The 13,653-nt window shown below is 42.4% G+C and overlaps 1 protein-coding gene across 5 annotated transcripts in view; it reads right to left on the bottom strand.

Moving 5' to 3' along the window:
• The window catches only part of KCNQ5 (potassium voltage-gated channel subfamily Q member 5), a 370,992-nt gene that overhangs the window by 29,015 nt on the left and 328,324 nt on the right, over positions 1-13,653 (bottom strand). For 2 of the 5 annotated variants that reach the window (XM_044422150.1, XM_044422152.1), the window contains exon 9: positions 9,332-9,358. The exons of 1 other annotated variant lie outside the window; for it this stretch is intronic. In XM_044422150.1, the coding sequence (XP_044278085.1) occupies positions 9,332-9,358 (27 nt within the window). Of the gene's footprint in view, positions 1-3,545; positions 3,603-9,331; positions 9,359-13,653 lie in introns of all 5 variants that reach the window. 2 more of the 5 variants (XM_044422148.1, XM_044422149.1) reach the window with 2 other exon arrangements.

Genomic DNA, 13,653 nt, shown 5'->3' with positions numbered 1-13,653 from the left:
CCACAATTCAAAGGCCTCAGTCCTTTGAATTGTGGTGCTGGAGGAGACTCCTGCGAGTCCCTTGGATCGCAAGATGATCAAACCGGTCAGTCCTAGAGGAGATCAACCCTGACTGCTCTTTAGAAGGCCAGATCCTGAAGATGAAACTCAAATACTTTGGCCACCTAATGAGAAGGAAGGACTCCCTGGAGAAGAGCCTAATGCTGGGAACAATAGATGGCAATAGAAGAAGGGGACGGCAGAGGATCAGGTGGCTAGATGGAGTCACTGAGGCAGTTCGTGTGAGCTTAGGTGGACTCCGGGAGATGGTGGAGGACAGGAAGGCCTGGAGGAGTGTTGTCTATGGGGTCGCGATGGGTCGGACACGACTTCGCAACTAACAACAACAACATCTTGGATATCTGCATTTGTAAATCATGGAGTCCTGTCTGCCTATGATCATGGTCAGTTTGTACCTTGGAAACAATTTTTACCTAGTCAGTTTCTACTTGGATCCTCCCCACTTATTCTTCTTGGAAATGTTATCGCTATTTCCAATTTGTGTTTGTCCTCATCTTGACAGGACTAGAGAAACTTGTTGATCTGAGCTCCCCCGTCAGACCACTGACATTTTCTGCCCAGATTCTGTTTTATGTGGGGTGTGTGTTTGTGGGGGGGGGGTGTTTTGTTTTTTGTGGTGGTGGGGCCATCTTGTGGTGTAGGTGATTGGCTGAGTAGGACTACTGGCCAAGAAAAAGGAAAAAATTAACATGCTGAATTTAGCAAACCAGACATACACACAGTCTGCTGCTCATATGGGAAGCATATAAAACAGGAAGGAAACTTGAAACCTCCTAGTTTCCACCTCTACTCGTATATTCTAGAGAACCCTCAGCTAATTCTCTGTTTAATAATTTTCAATCATTTTACATTTGAACTGGAACTTCAATCATTTTATATTTGAACTGGGCCCAGACCACCAAATGATGAACAGCCCTCTATGCCATCTACAAACTTCCTTCTTCCTCAGAAAATTTAGTTAGTGAAGTTAAAGAAGGCAACAGTGTGCAAGAAGGGAAAGCTATAACTGTGAAATGTTGTGTGTATATTCCCGAAGTAACTACACCTGATGTAGAACTATTCCCATCCTGCTTGCTTATGGTCCTCTGTATGACAAGTAAAACAAAACCAAGACTATCATAATGAATATGTTAACATTTTCATTCGTTTAGTTCATATTCCTAAATGCCTGCTAAAAGCATGCTTCATAATCATTTTAAGAGTAAATTGAAGTTATCTACTTGGTCTGCAGAACAAAAACTATTATCTAATTTAGAATCTGACAACAGGTTGCTTGGAATTGAGCTTGTTAGAAGTTCATTAATATTTTCCAGTCCAAATCTGGAGTCCAAACTAAAGGATGATCAACAGTAACACTGGGTATTATCTGCAAAATCAGGAAAGTTAGCAGAATATTTCGCTGACTGAGAAAAGTATTTCTCACTTACTGAGCACAAAGTATTCTTCCCTTCTAAAATTTCTTTGCTGCTTTTATTATAGTTTAGGTTTTAGTATCTATCTATCTATCCATCCATCCATCCATCCATCCATCCATCCCCCTTTTTGCATTTGTATTTTTCCTAACTCATCCCTGTATCACTAGCTACACTAGAGGTCACTGTGGTATCACTGCAAAAAATGAGAACACTACTGACTTTGCCAGATTGTAGCCAACTTAGTGGAATTGGAGGTAAATAATGTAAATAGGCACAGGGTTGATTCACAAAATGATCATCCTGTTGCTGTGCCTACCGTATGATTATAAATCACAAATGAGGAGTTGGAACAGTTGGAAAGTTGTTGGGGCTATGTTGGATTTTACTTAGTTGCATCGTTTGTTATGTTGAGCAGCATCTATGAAACAGTGACTACTGAGTTAATGTGCATCTGAACCCCGCACTGAAACTGAAGGGTTGTTTATAAACCACCCAAGCTGTCCATGGCTTGTTCTAGGCTTCTAATGGTTTCTAATTAACTCACCAGGGATGACATGCTAAGCCTGGATGACAGACTAAGTGAAGAGCAAACTGAAAATAAAGAGTTTCTTGGCCAGAGCAGCAAAAAAGTGCTGCCACTGGCCGGTGGGCACTAGTAAAGTGCAGCTGGTAAAGTGCAGCTGGCATCAGTTTCTTTTGGGCTCCTGCTGATGCCAGCAGAGGCCAAGGGGAATTCTGATGCTGGTTTCCAGTGTGCCACCACCGCCGGCTCCATTTGGGGCCTGATCAGGTAGCATGAAATGGAAGAACCAGGTGCTCAGCCTTGATTCCTCATGAGGAAGTGAGGTCAAGTGGCTGGACCTCAATTGATTCTGCCAATGTAGAGGTAGCAAGCAGGAAGGAGCTGTTCTGCTTGCCTTCTTTTGAAAGCCAGTGTGGTGTGGTCGCTAGATTGCTGGATTGGGGGCCCTGGAGATCTGGGCTCTAGTCCCCACTCAGCAATGAAGCTCACTGGGTGACTTTGGGCCAGGCACTCACTCTCAGCCTAACCTACCTCACAGGGTTGCCACTGTGAGGATAAAATGGAGCTATGTAAGCTACCTTGAGTTCCTCACTAGAGAGAAAAAGGCAGGATGTTAATGCAAGTGTGTAATATTAATAACAGAGCAACTGGACCTCCCTAGCCCTGTCCCCACTTCTCGTTAGAGGAAGTGCCCTTCCTTGTATGCCAAGGAGCAGACATGGGACCAGGTGGTGCTGGCTCGATGTAATCATTTGTCATGCATAGGGGAATTTCATCTGTACTGCATGGGTAAAATCACCAGGGGGTTTAATAGGCCATGGAAACCCAGTGTTCAGGCACCAACTTCTGCCACTCATTCAACATGTGAATGAGGCCTTTGGATAAAATCCATAATTTTTTTTGGTCAATGCATATGCTCATATCCATGAGTTTTACATACGAATGATATTTTTGGTAAATGACAAAGAGGGCAATAAATTCCGGCTGGGACAAACAATTGTTTTAAAATGCAGAACTGTATGTTGGAGTTGACTACCTCAGCTCTGACAAGCTAGACCTCAGGATTCTTTGGAGGTTTAGAATTGTTTTTACAAGAGTAGTTTAATAGGTGGCTGTGACTACATTGTCCTAACTTTACAATCAATATGGATACATAAGTTTCCACTGCAACAATCTTTTTGACTATGGAAAAAGTAGTTACTTGATTTTTCTTAACTCAAGCATTCCAGTCATATGAGACACAAACTAATCTTAACCAAGACACTGCAACACTGCAGCTGTCCCACTGCATGGACCTTTCAGATATTGCTACAGAAAAGCATTAAGAGGCAGTGTTTTTGCTACATTGGTATAAAATTGCAGGCAGCAAGCAAGAAGGAAAATTACAAGCGGTTGTTGCAGGATGGGGGAGGCCCAGCCCAAATCATGAAAGAACCCTTTGAGGAGTAAAAAATTGTAAAGCATTAAGAAGGGGAAATAAACTCTTCATGCACCTGTTGTTAGTTGGCATTCCCAAATATCATGTGAATAGACAGGATGCTGGATACCTATGTTTCCGAGAGGTGTACATCCTGAAGAGCTTCTGTTTATTACTATAAAGCTTACTAGGAGTGAGGGGAAATAGAGGATCATATTACTAAGCATTCCACATGAGGAAAGGGATTAGGTTTTCTATGTAAGCTAAGTTCAACTACTACCAATTTTCTTTTCAATTAACAAGACAAGGAATTAACAATCAACCAGCCAATTGTTAAACTTTCTACAGCAGACATGTCAGAATTGTTAATATGAGAAAATGATCTAGAACAGCCACTCAAGATATTATCTTTTTCCTGAACATTCATGTTTCCCATACTGTGAAATGGGAGCTTTCCAAATTCATGTTCAGCATCAGAATGCACTACAAGATAGTAAAACCTACCTTCCCAACATAGTAAAATTCATTTTTCTGCTGACATTCTTGACTAGTCTATAACCTATTTAAGCCTTTAAAATAAATGTTATGTGGCATGAATGCTACCCTGTATTGTGAAGAATGAATTTCACCTAGAGGGTAAATTCAGGATCCCACTAGTAGGAATCTGCTGGTGTGGTGGGATTTTTCTGCTCTCTTCACTCCATTCCCTGTAGCCTCCTGTACTGCTTTAAAACATGATCCATTTTCCAAGCTCTCCTGAGCAGACATTGTGGATGTGTGAAGGCTGCAAGGGAGAAAGGGAATCACACCCTCCCAGTTCCACTGATTGTACAATTCAAGTTAGTGGGTTGCATTCAGTGTTGGATCCAATCCACTATGTGTACAAATCGTAATTTACTCATGTTCAGTACATAAAATATTTTACAATATATAATAAACAAGAAGATACTATTTCTAAACTGGAAGGCATTTAGTAGAACATTTACAACTGACTACAGAAAATCACTTATGCAGTTTTTCCATTTAAAAAAGGAAACCTATTTGACAGTGATAACATTTATTTAAAAAATCAGGGTGTTAATATCAGTTCCCATCTGTTTACAGACAGACATAAGATTGTACCTAGAAGTTCCTTTGTACTGTTGATTATGAACAGCTTCTCAAGACACAGCTATCCATGTCTGTTATGCTATGGAACAAATAAGTTGGTTGTTGGGGTTCACCATATGGATATCCCCACCACATGATTTATTGCCACACCTTTAAAAAAAATCACCAAGGATATTCCAGAAGGTGGTGCTGGGGGACTTTGGCTCTGTGCCATGGCAGCTATGCCATGGAGTACCACAGGGGTCCATTTTGCCCCCCTTGCTATTCAACATCTACAGGAAACCACTGGGAGAGGTCATCAGGAGGTGTGGGCTGCGGAATCATCAGTATGCTGATGATACCCAGCTATACCTCTCTTTTTCAACCAATCCAGGTGAGGCAGTGGCTGTACTGAACCGGTGCCTGGCCGAGGTAATGGACTGGATGAGGGCCAATAAACTGAAACTCAATCCAGACAAGACGGAGGTCCTGTTGGTGGGTGGTTCGAGCTCCTGGATAAGTGACTTGGACCTTGCCCTGAACGGGGTTGCACTCCCTCTGAAGGATAGGGTCCGCAGCTTGGGAGTGCTCCTTGACCCAGAGCTATCCCTGGAGGTTCAGGTGACTGTGGTGGCGAGGAGCTCTTTCCTTCAGCTTTGGTTGATCCATCAGCTGCATCCCTACCTGGAGGACGATTGCCTAGTGACAGTGACACATGCAATGGTTACTTCCCAGTTAGATTTCTGTAACACGCTCTACATGGCGCTGCCTTTACAGACAGTCTGGATACTTCAGATGGTGCAAAAGAGAGCAGCCAGGTTGCTGACGGGGACTGGGCATTATTCTCATAAAACCCCAGTCCTCTACCAGCTTCACTGGCTTCCCATCGAAGTCTGGGCTCAATTCAAGGTGCTGGTTATTACCTATAAAGCCCTTAATGACTTGGGACCTGGATACCTAAAGGAACGCCTTCTTCCACATTTGCCCTACCGCCCCTTGAGATCGGCAGCAGAGGCCCTCCTCCAGGAACCCTCCGTGAGAGACATTAGGAGGCAAAGTACCCGGAGGAGGGCCTTCTCTGCGGTGGCGCCCCACCTATGGAATGCGCTCCCCAGACAGGTCCACCTGGCGCCTTCGTTATTTGTTTTTTGGCGCCAGGTTAAAACCTTTTTATTTCAGCAATATTTTAATAACTTTTAATATCAGCTTATAGGTTTTAATCTGCAGCCAGGGTGGATCTGGATTTTATGTGTATTATGTTTTATTTTATTTTATGTAAGCCGTCCCAAGACTATGCGATGGGATGGCATACAAATTCTCTAAACAAACAAACAAACAAACAAACAAACATTTTGAAGTAGTTGAGCCATATCGAAAGCTAATATACACAAAAGAAAGTGTCACCTATAGCAGCTGCCACGGAAAGAGGAAGATTTAAATGTTGGAAGTGTTATAGTATGTTGTAGGTACATAATTAGTTAAGGCAGATTTAAGTAATATGTGTATAATGATGCAGAAACATCGTATTTTAAGAGCTACTGTTAACTTTGCTACACTGCCTCACCACAAAAGCACACCTGCTAATTTTGTTCAGGATCTCTTATTTGGTTAAGTCTTGGTAAACTATAGTTAATATCACCACTTAGGCATTATGCTTTTAGTTTGGATGCAATTACAAGCCATAAGTTTTTAGGCCTGTATCAGAGCAAGCAAGCACACTAGTTCCTGACTGGTCATTGCTTCCACTCTGGTTCTAGGGCCACAGGAAATGACCCTTTCCCAGGTTGTGCTCTGTGACATGCAATCTCAAAGCACTAAGCTGTGATGGAGAAATAAACCGGAGTTTTAACACAGAAACATATCAAACTGGAAGCAAAGCGGAAGCACTGAAATACGGGAAACAACATGAGCATACTGCTGCCAATATACAGCCCCAACTAACTATTGGTTAAATAACCCATTGTTAGTTGATATGTGTGAACTGGGTCACAGCGTGGCTTTGGGTGAATCACCATTTCTGAGCTTTCTCCACAGTGTTATTGCGGCTTACAGAAGAAAATTATTGTATATTTGTATTCTGAAATGTACTATTCCAACATAGGGGCACTAATTTTCAGTTCAAGAGCCAAACATCAGGGGACAGATATGTACTGGGTTTGACATCCCAGTGTGGATGCAGCCATTGCTGCATGCTCCCCCTCTCTTCACACCCACACAAAAACAATCCTCACCCACTGACTACATGGCATTCACACACCTTATTCATTCACACAGATATCCCCTATTTGTACACACCCAAGCACACATCCTAGCCCCACCTCTACAGCTGATCTGTGGAGAACATCTGGGTGGGAGGTGTTTTCCATTCCCTGTGTTAAGAGAGGCTTCCTTTCTCAGTGCCTGCTCAAGGGAAAGGCTTATGGTAGCTATAGAAAGAATAAATAATATTAAGTGAAGAATTTCAACTAAAAAGAGTGCATTTTAAAAGGTTGATGTTTAATTTGCAAAAGAAGTTGCTGGTTATATTGGCCCTAAGGGATATCAGATAAAACAAATTAAGAAAGATAATATGCCTTTTATTGAAACTCTTTTTTATCTTGAGAAATGTGTACATCTCATCACTAAAGTACGGACGTACAGAAAATTTAAAGTGGTTCTTGGAAATGAGTAGGGTGTTCATAACAAAACATGCTTTAAAGTTTTGAAAGATCTTAAATGCTAACTAAATAAAAATTATAAAGAGGTTTGTAAGTAAACTCCACAGGCCATTTTGAAGATCTAAAACATTATTTTAATATTGAATAATAATAGTAGCAAAGTTTTGATTTTATATATGTATGTGAGTTTTATTTCCTCATAGACAATGGATTCAATAAATCTAATTATGTGTGAAAGATTCTGGTATAGAACTGGTTGTGATTGTTTTCAAGTAGAAGTGACTGGCACTCCAATCTTGAACCTACTATCCAGAATATAGACTGGTCTAAAACAAGCAACACTAGTCAACATGTCCTTCCTGTAGTCAGGAATAGGAGAGTCCTGACTACATACACAGTTGTAAAACCCGCCCTTGGGGGGTTTTACACAACCACATACAAACAAGCAATCATCACTGTCAAGTGATGTGTTTATGTTAGTCTTATGTTACTAATGTTAGCTTACACTGGTCCTGCATGTACAATATGTTTGTTACTGATACACTGATTAAGAGGGGAAAACTATGTGTTTCCAAGAAGCAGAGAATGAGAGCATGGCTAACTATTGTAGCAAAATGATCTAATTTGGCTGCAGCTTCATTATGGAAAGTGAGGTTCATACACAAAGAGTCATTTACCTTGCCCATGTATTTTTCAAATAAACATGTTGCCGAAGCAGTACAGATCCGAGGTGAAACATATTCCAGACTGTGGTGAGCATTGTGTTTTAAATGCTTTTAAAAAGCTTTAGACAAATGCCTGAAAAGTAGGTCTGTCCCTGCCTGTTAGCCATGACAGTTAAACGAAGTATTCCTATTTAGAGGCAACATACTTCTGATTATAGGCATAGAACAAAGGGGCTGAGCATCATCTTCATGCCATGCTTATTAGCTGCTGAAAACAGTATGCTGGACTTGATGGTCCTTGATCGTATTTGTATTATTTGCTCTAGTCTGTGGACCCCAGTCAAATAAAAATGCTGCTTTAGTGTAGTTGCTTGATAATGATTATCCTGCATTGTACAATGGAAATTTTCTCAGAATTGTATGATACAGAATTGCCATACTTAGGAAAACGATGGCAGATTAACCTGCAGAGAAATTTAAAATGGTAGTAGGCCACCCAGCATGGCTCTACTTTCGTAAAGGGGGCACATTTCAGATGTGTGGGAGGGACAGCAAAGGATGTCTGCCTGTGTTTAGACAGTTATAGAAGGGAATGTATGGAGAGCAGCATGGCATGTGAACCTGATGTATATGGAAATGCACATGAAAAGCTGCATAACTACTGAAAATGTGCAAAAATGGCCATCCCTCTTTTCAAGATTTCTTACCAGAGGTTAGATCCACACTTAGCCATATATGGAGTTGGCTAATCGAAATGAATGGGACTTTAAGTTAGTCATTGGGTCAACTCATATAAAGATTGGATCCAAATTTTGAATTGATTAAAATTTTATTATTTATCTAAAGGCCAGTTCCACTGGTGTTTTCAAAGTTCTTAGGTAACTCTAAATCATACAAGTACAGTAAATAGATATGCAATGTTTAGTCAATCAGCTGGTTAAAGTAATCAGTTATATTTCGATTGATTAAAAAGTGCTCCTAATCAACTAATCCACAGTTTTATAATGTTTTAGCTTGCATCTTTTAACAAGTTATGTACCTTCCTCTATGGCAGATTTCCATTTTATGTTAGATATGAACCCTCTACCTTTATTCTATTCCTCTGGATTAGCTTTCCTAAACCAGCTGCCCTGCAGATATTTTGGACTTTAACTCCTATCAGATCTAGCCAACATACACAATAGTCAGGAATCCTGAGAACTGTAGTAGAAAATAGTTGGAGGGGACTAGGCTGGGGAAAATAGGCTTCTTAAATAAATCGGTTCCTTTCAAGTCTTCAAGCTGGACATCTGTGGATGACACTGAGCAGCATGCTGTCTGCTCCACAAAAGCCATTTTCCTAGAAAAACAGCATTCCTTTTTTCGCTCTTCCTTATAATTAGATCCATGTGTGGCCTTTATTTGACATTGTATCAATATATTTTGAGTCTGTCCTCGTCAACAAACACACACATTCTCAAATATCAATTTAAAATTTAAAACTCTATACATAGAAATGCACAAACCTGCTAGATGGTTCCCCTTGTTCTTTCCTTCATGTGTCAGAGAATGGAAAACAGAAAGTTTGGGGAGGAAAGAAATTTGTTATGTTGGCAATACCCATCGACAGAGTTACAAATACTATTAGTAAAACTTCAGTGTGTTAATTAAATTAATATGTTTAATAACAATACTTTATAAAGCAAGCACAAAACAAGCAGGGACTCATAGCTTCTGTGACATCAGAAAAAATACCACTTCAACACATGCTCAGCATGCTTAGTACATACGACCACAAGAGTGATTTGGCAAAGCACTTCACAGGCAAAATGCAGTGTTGATATACAGCTAATGGAATGCTGTAGGCTTTTTATTACATATAGATATCTGCAGTAATGAAATAGGTTTGATTTAATAATCAAGACTAGAGATTTCACAAAGAACTGATGTCAAATAATTTCCAATGCACTGTTTTCTTTGACCAGATTTCCCTGTAATATATTTTAGATAGGCTATGGCTTTATATATATATTCAGAATAATTCATTTATGGGAACAGTGGATTGCATGGGGTATAACTTAGCAAACTTGCTGTGCTGTAAGTGGAACCAGGGCAGGTGATTTTTGCTGATTCTCTGTTCTCCCTGTGGGCCTCAATGGCCCCCATTAATCTGTCTCAAAGGATTAGAGAAGTATATAGAACAAAGGACGTGATTTTAGGATTGCAGAGGGAAGGAACAATTGGTAAACACTGCTGTCATGCTACCTTCCTCAAAAGGTAGCTTCCACTGGACTCTGGTGCCTTCTGGAACTGGAGAGCACATTTCCATTTACAAAGGGGTACTCTGGATCCAGCCCAGTAAGCCTAAATATAAATGAATATTTGTTTGAGACACAATTAAAATCAATAATTAGGGCCCTAAAAATTTACTTTAAGACTATTTTATTTTGAAACTTTTGGAATTTATGCTTGTAGGAATAGTTCACTAATCAACATTATTCCTGCAAACACTTTGAAATGTATGAATTAGCTTTCTGTCCCCATCCAAGTGTGGGGAGACTGGAAAAGGAAATAGTGAATAAACTAGATTGACAAGTAAATTCTTGCTTCCCCTCTGTCTTTGCATGAGTCTTGCACACTTTCATATATTTTGGTCATAATCTAAAGAGTCTTAAAGATCCCACACGCAACATAACTTTCTGTTCTTTTCTATGTAAAAGGTTATTGTGTGGCAAACTAAATAAGGATAAGGATACATACACAAGAATAAGGAGTTCATGTAGCACAGTGCCTGGTTGTGTCGCTTAGCATATGAAAGGAACAAACCAGAGTAACCACTTTAAATGGTTTTTTAAAAATTGGCCACAATTTTATTTAGTTTCTAAAAAGCAGATTGGTGGAAACAGAGGGCATGGATCCTGCTACTGGATAGTCTGGTTTCTGTTTGATTTTACTTCCCGGCCTGCCTGTCAGACATATTGCTGGCAAATGTCAGGCTCAGAGACTGACTACAGTGCAGACTGCTTACATGAGACTTTTTCCCTTCACTCTGGAAAGCTTGTCACCACTGTGCAGCCCATACACTGGAGTAGCTTATTTATTTATTTAGCAGACCTATATGCCGCCCCATTTGCCTAAGCCTCGGGGCGGCTTACAATAAATAAATATCACTAATACAATAAAATACAGTTGGAGACATCCTGGCCAAAGTTGTTAAAATCAATAAATAAGATCCAACAATTAAAATGACGTTTAAATAAAAAGGTCTTAGCCTGGCACCAAAAAACAAATAACGACGGCGCCAGGTGGACCTCTCTGGGGAGCGCATTCCATAGGTGGGGTGCCACCGCAGAGAAAGCCCTCTTCCAGGTGCTCACCCTCCTAATATCCTTCACGGAGGGCTCCCAGAGAACGGCCTCTGCCACCGATCTCAAGGGGCGAGAGAGCACGTAGGGACGTAAGCGCTCCTTTAGGTAACCAGGACCCAAGCCGTTAAGGGCTTTATAGGCGATAACCAACACCTTGAATTGGGCCCGGACTTCAATGCGGAGCCAGTGAAGCTGACGGAGGACTGGAGTTATGTGAGCACAACACCCAGTTCCTGTCAGCAACCTGGCAGCTCTGTTTTGCACCAAATGAAGTATCCGGACTGTCTCCAAAGGCAGCCTCACGTAGAGCGCGTTAAAGAAGTCTAGTCGGGAAGTTACTAATGCATGTGTCACAGTCGCCAGGCAGTTGTTCTCCAGGTAGGGACGCAGCTGATGAATCAGCCGAAGCTGAAAGAAATCGCTCCTTGCCACCGCTGTTACTTGAGCTTCCAGCGAATGCTTTGGATCGAGGAGCACTCCCAAGCTGCGGACCTTGTCCTTAAGTGGGAGTGCAACCCCATTCAGGACAAGATCAAGGTCCCCTTCCCCAAAGCCAAGCTGCCTACCAACAAGACCTCCATCTTGTCTGGATTGAGCTTCAGTTTATTGGCCCTCATCCAGCCCATTACCTCGGCCAGGCACGGTTCAGTACAGCCACTGCCTCACCTGGATTGGTTGAAAACGAGAGGTAGAGCTGGGTATCATCAGCGTACTGATGATTTCGCAGCCCACACCTCCTAATGACCTCTCCCAGCGGTTTCATGTAGTTGTTAAATAGCAAGGAGGGCAAGATGGAACCCTGCGGAACTCCATGGCATAGCTGCCATGGCACAGAGCCACAGTCCCCCAGCACCACCTTCTGGAATCGGCCATTGAGATAGGAGCGGAACCACTGCAAAGCAGTGCCTCCAACCCCCAGTCCCACTAGCCTATCCAGAAGGATACCATGGTTGATGGTATCGAAAGCCGCTGAGAGGTCAAGGAGGACCAACAGGGATGCACTCCTCCTGTCTCTCTCCCTGCACAGGTCATCATACAGGGTGACCAAGGCAGATTCAGTACCATACCCGGGTCTGAAGCTGGACTGAAATTGGACCAGATAATCAGTTTCATCCAAGAGTGCTTGGAGTTGTCCCGCCACCACCCGCTCCAACACCTTGCCCAAGAACGGGATGTTGGCCACTGGTCTATAATTAGTGGCCATCTCTGGATCCAGGGATGCCTTCTTCAGGACTGGTCGGACTACTGCCTCCTTTAAAGGGGCAGGTACCTGGCCATCCCTCAGAGAGGCATAGATAACCTCCAGGATCCAGGTCCCTATCCCGTGCTTGATGTTGTGAAGTAGCCAAGATGGGCAAGGGTCCAATAGGCAGGTGGTGGGACGTACTTGTCCAAGCACCTTGTCCACATCATCAGGCTGCAATAACTGAAACTCATCCAATAAATTAGGACAAGACGGCAACATTGGTTCCTCCCCTGAAGGCTCTGAATTACTAGTGGAGTCCAGTTCGTGACATCTCTGAGCAATTTTCTCCTTAAAATGCTTGGCAAAGTCGTCACAGCTGGCCGTCGAGGGCGGTACAGGGTCCTTCTTGGGGCCAGGATGAACCAGCCCTTGTACCACCCGAAAAAGCTCCGCTGGATGGCATTGTGAGGAGGCAATGGAAGCGGAGAAGAAAGCTTCCATGTGGATCCCTCAAGGGGATCCCAAATTTGGATGGTGAGCAGGGGGCCCTCTCCTCCCAAATTGATCCAGCCCAATCCATATCTCTCTCCTCTCCCCATGCCCTGTTGTGATTTAAACAATACAATTCCATAAGAATGGTCAGGTCTACATAGACCAAAGTATTTGCACAAACTAAGCTTGCAAGAGGGAACGCAAAAATCCTGTCCCCATTGCTTGCTGATTGGAAGGCAAATATAATTCCTTTCCAGTCCTGATAAGTAGCAACTAACTTCTACCCACTGCAAGGGTATGACCAGGTGTGGGTAGGCGGGAATCTCACCAATGGCAACAGTTCTGCTCCTTCATACAAGGCCTCAATTTATGGGCCTCAGGTAGAGCAGAACAGGGACAGGCTGCAACTGTTTGTACTGCAGTTTACTTTTACTGAACCAATTGACCTTCCAACTGGCTGAGTGCAGTCAGGCCATAGAGGGCCACTACTGTGTCGACGTGGAACTTGCCATCTCTTTCCTTTCCCACTGTTTGGATCTGTGTGTGCTCACAATGACAGCTGCTGGTAAGCAGGGAACTTGACTTCTGAATGTATAGGACCAGGGCTTTTTTTGTCATAGAACACACTGGAATGGCGTTCCAGCACCTTTTTTTCAATGGATTTTACGAAGTGATTTTGAATGGAGTAGCAGATCAGCAGCAAACATCATTAACATAGTGCCTGCAGGCTGCTATTGTGTCTGCTATCTGCTATCTGATAGTGAGAGATAGCTGCTTGGGAAGCTGCTCGGCTGCTCGGCTT

The sequence above is a fragment of the Varanus komodoensis genome, unplaced genomic scaffold, assembly GCF_004798865.1.
Source record: "Varanus komodoensis strain SLA01 unplaced genomic scaffold, ASM479886v1 scaffold12, whole genome shotgun sequence".
Lineage (NCBI taxonomy): Eukaryota > Metazoa > Chordata > Lepidosauria > Squamata > Varanidae > Varanus > Varanus komodoensis.
Note: the sequence above shows the minus strand (reverse complement) of the source record. Positions and strands in the feature narration are given on the sequence as shown.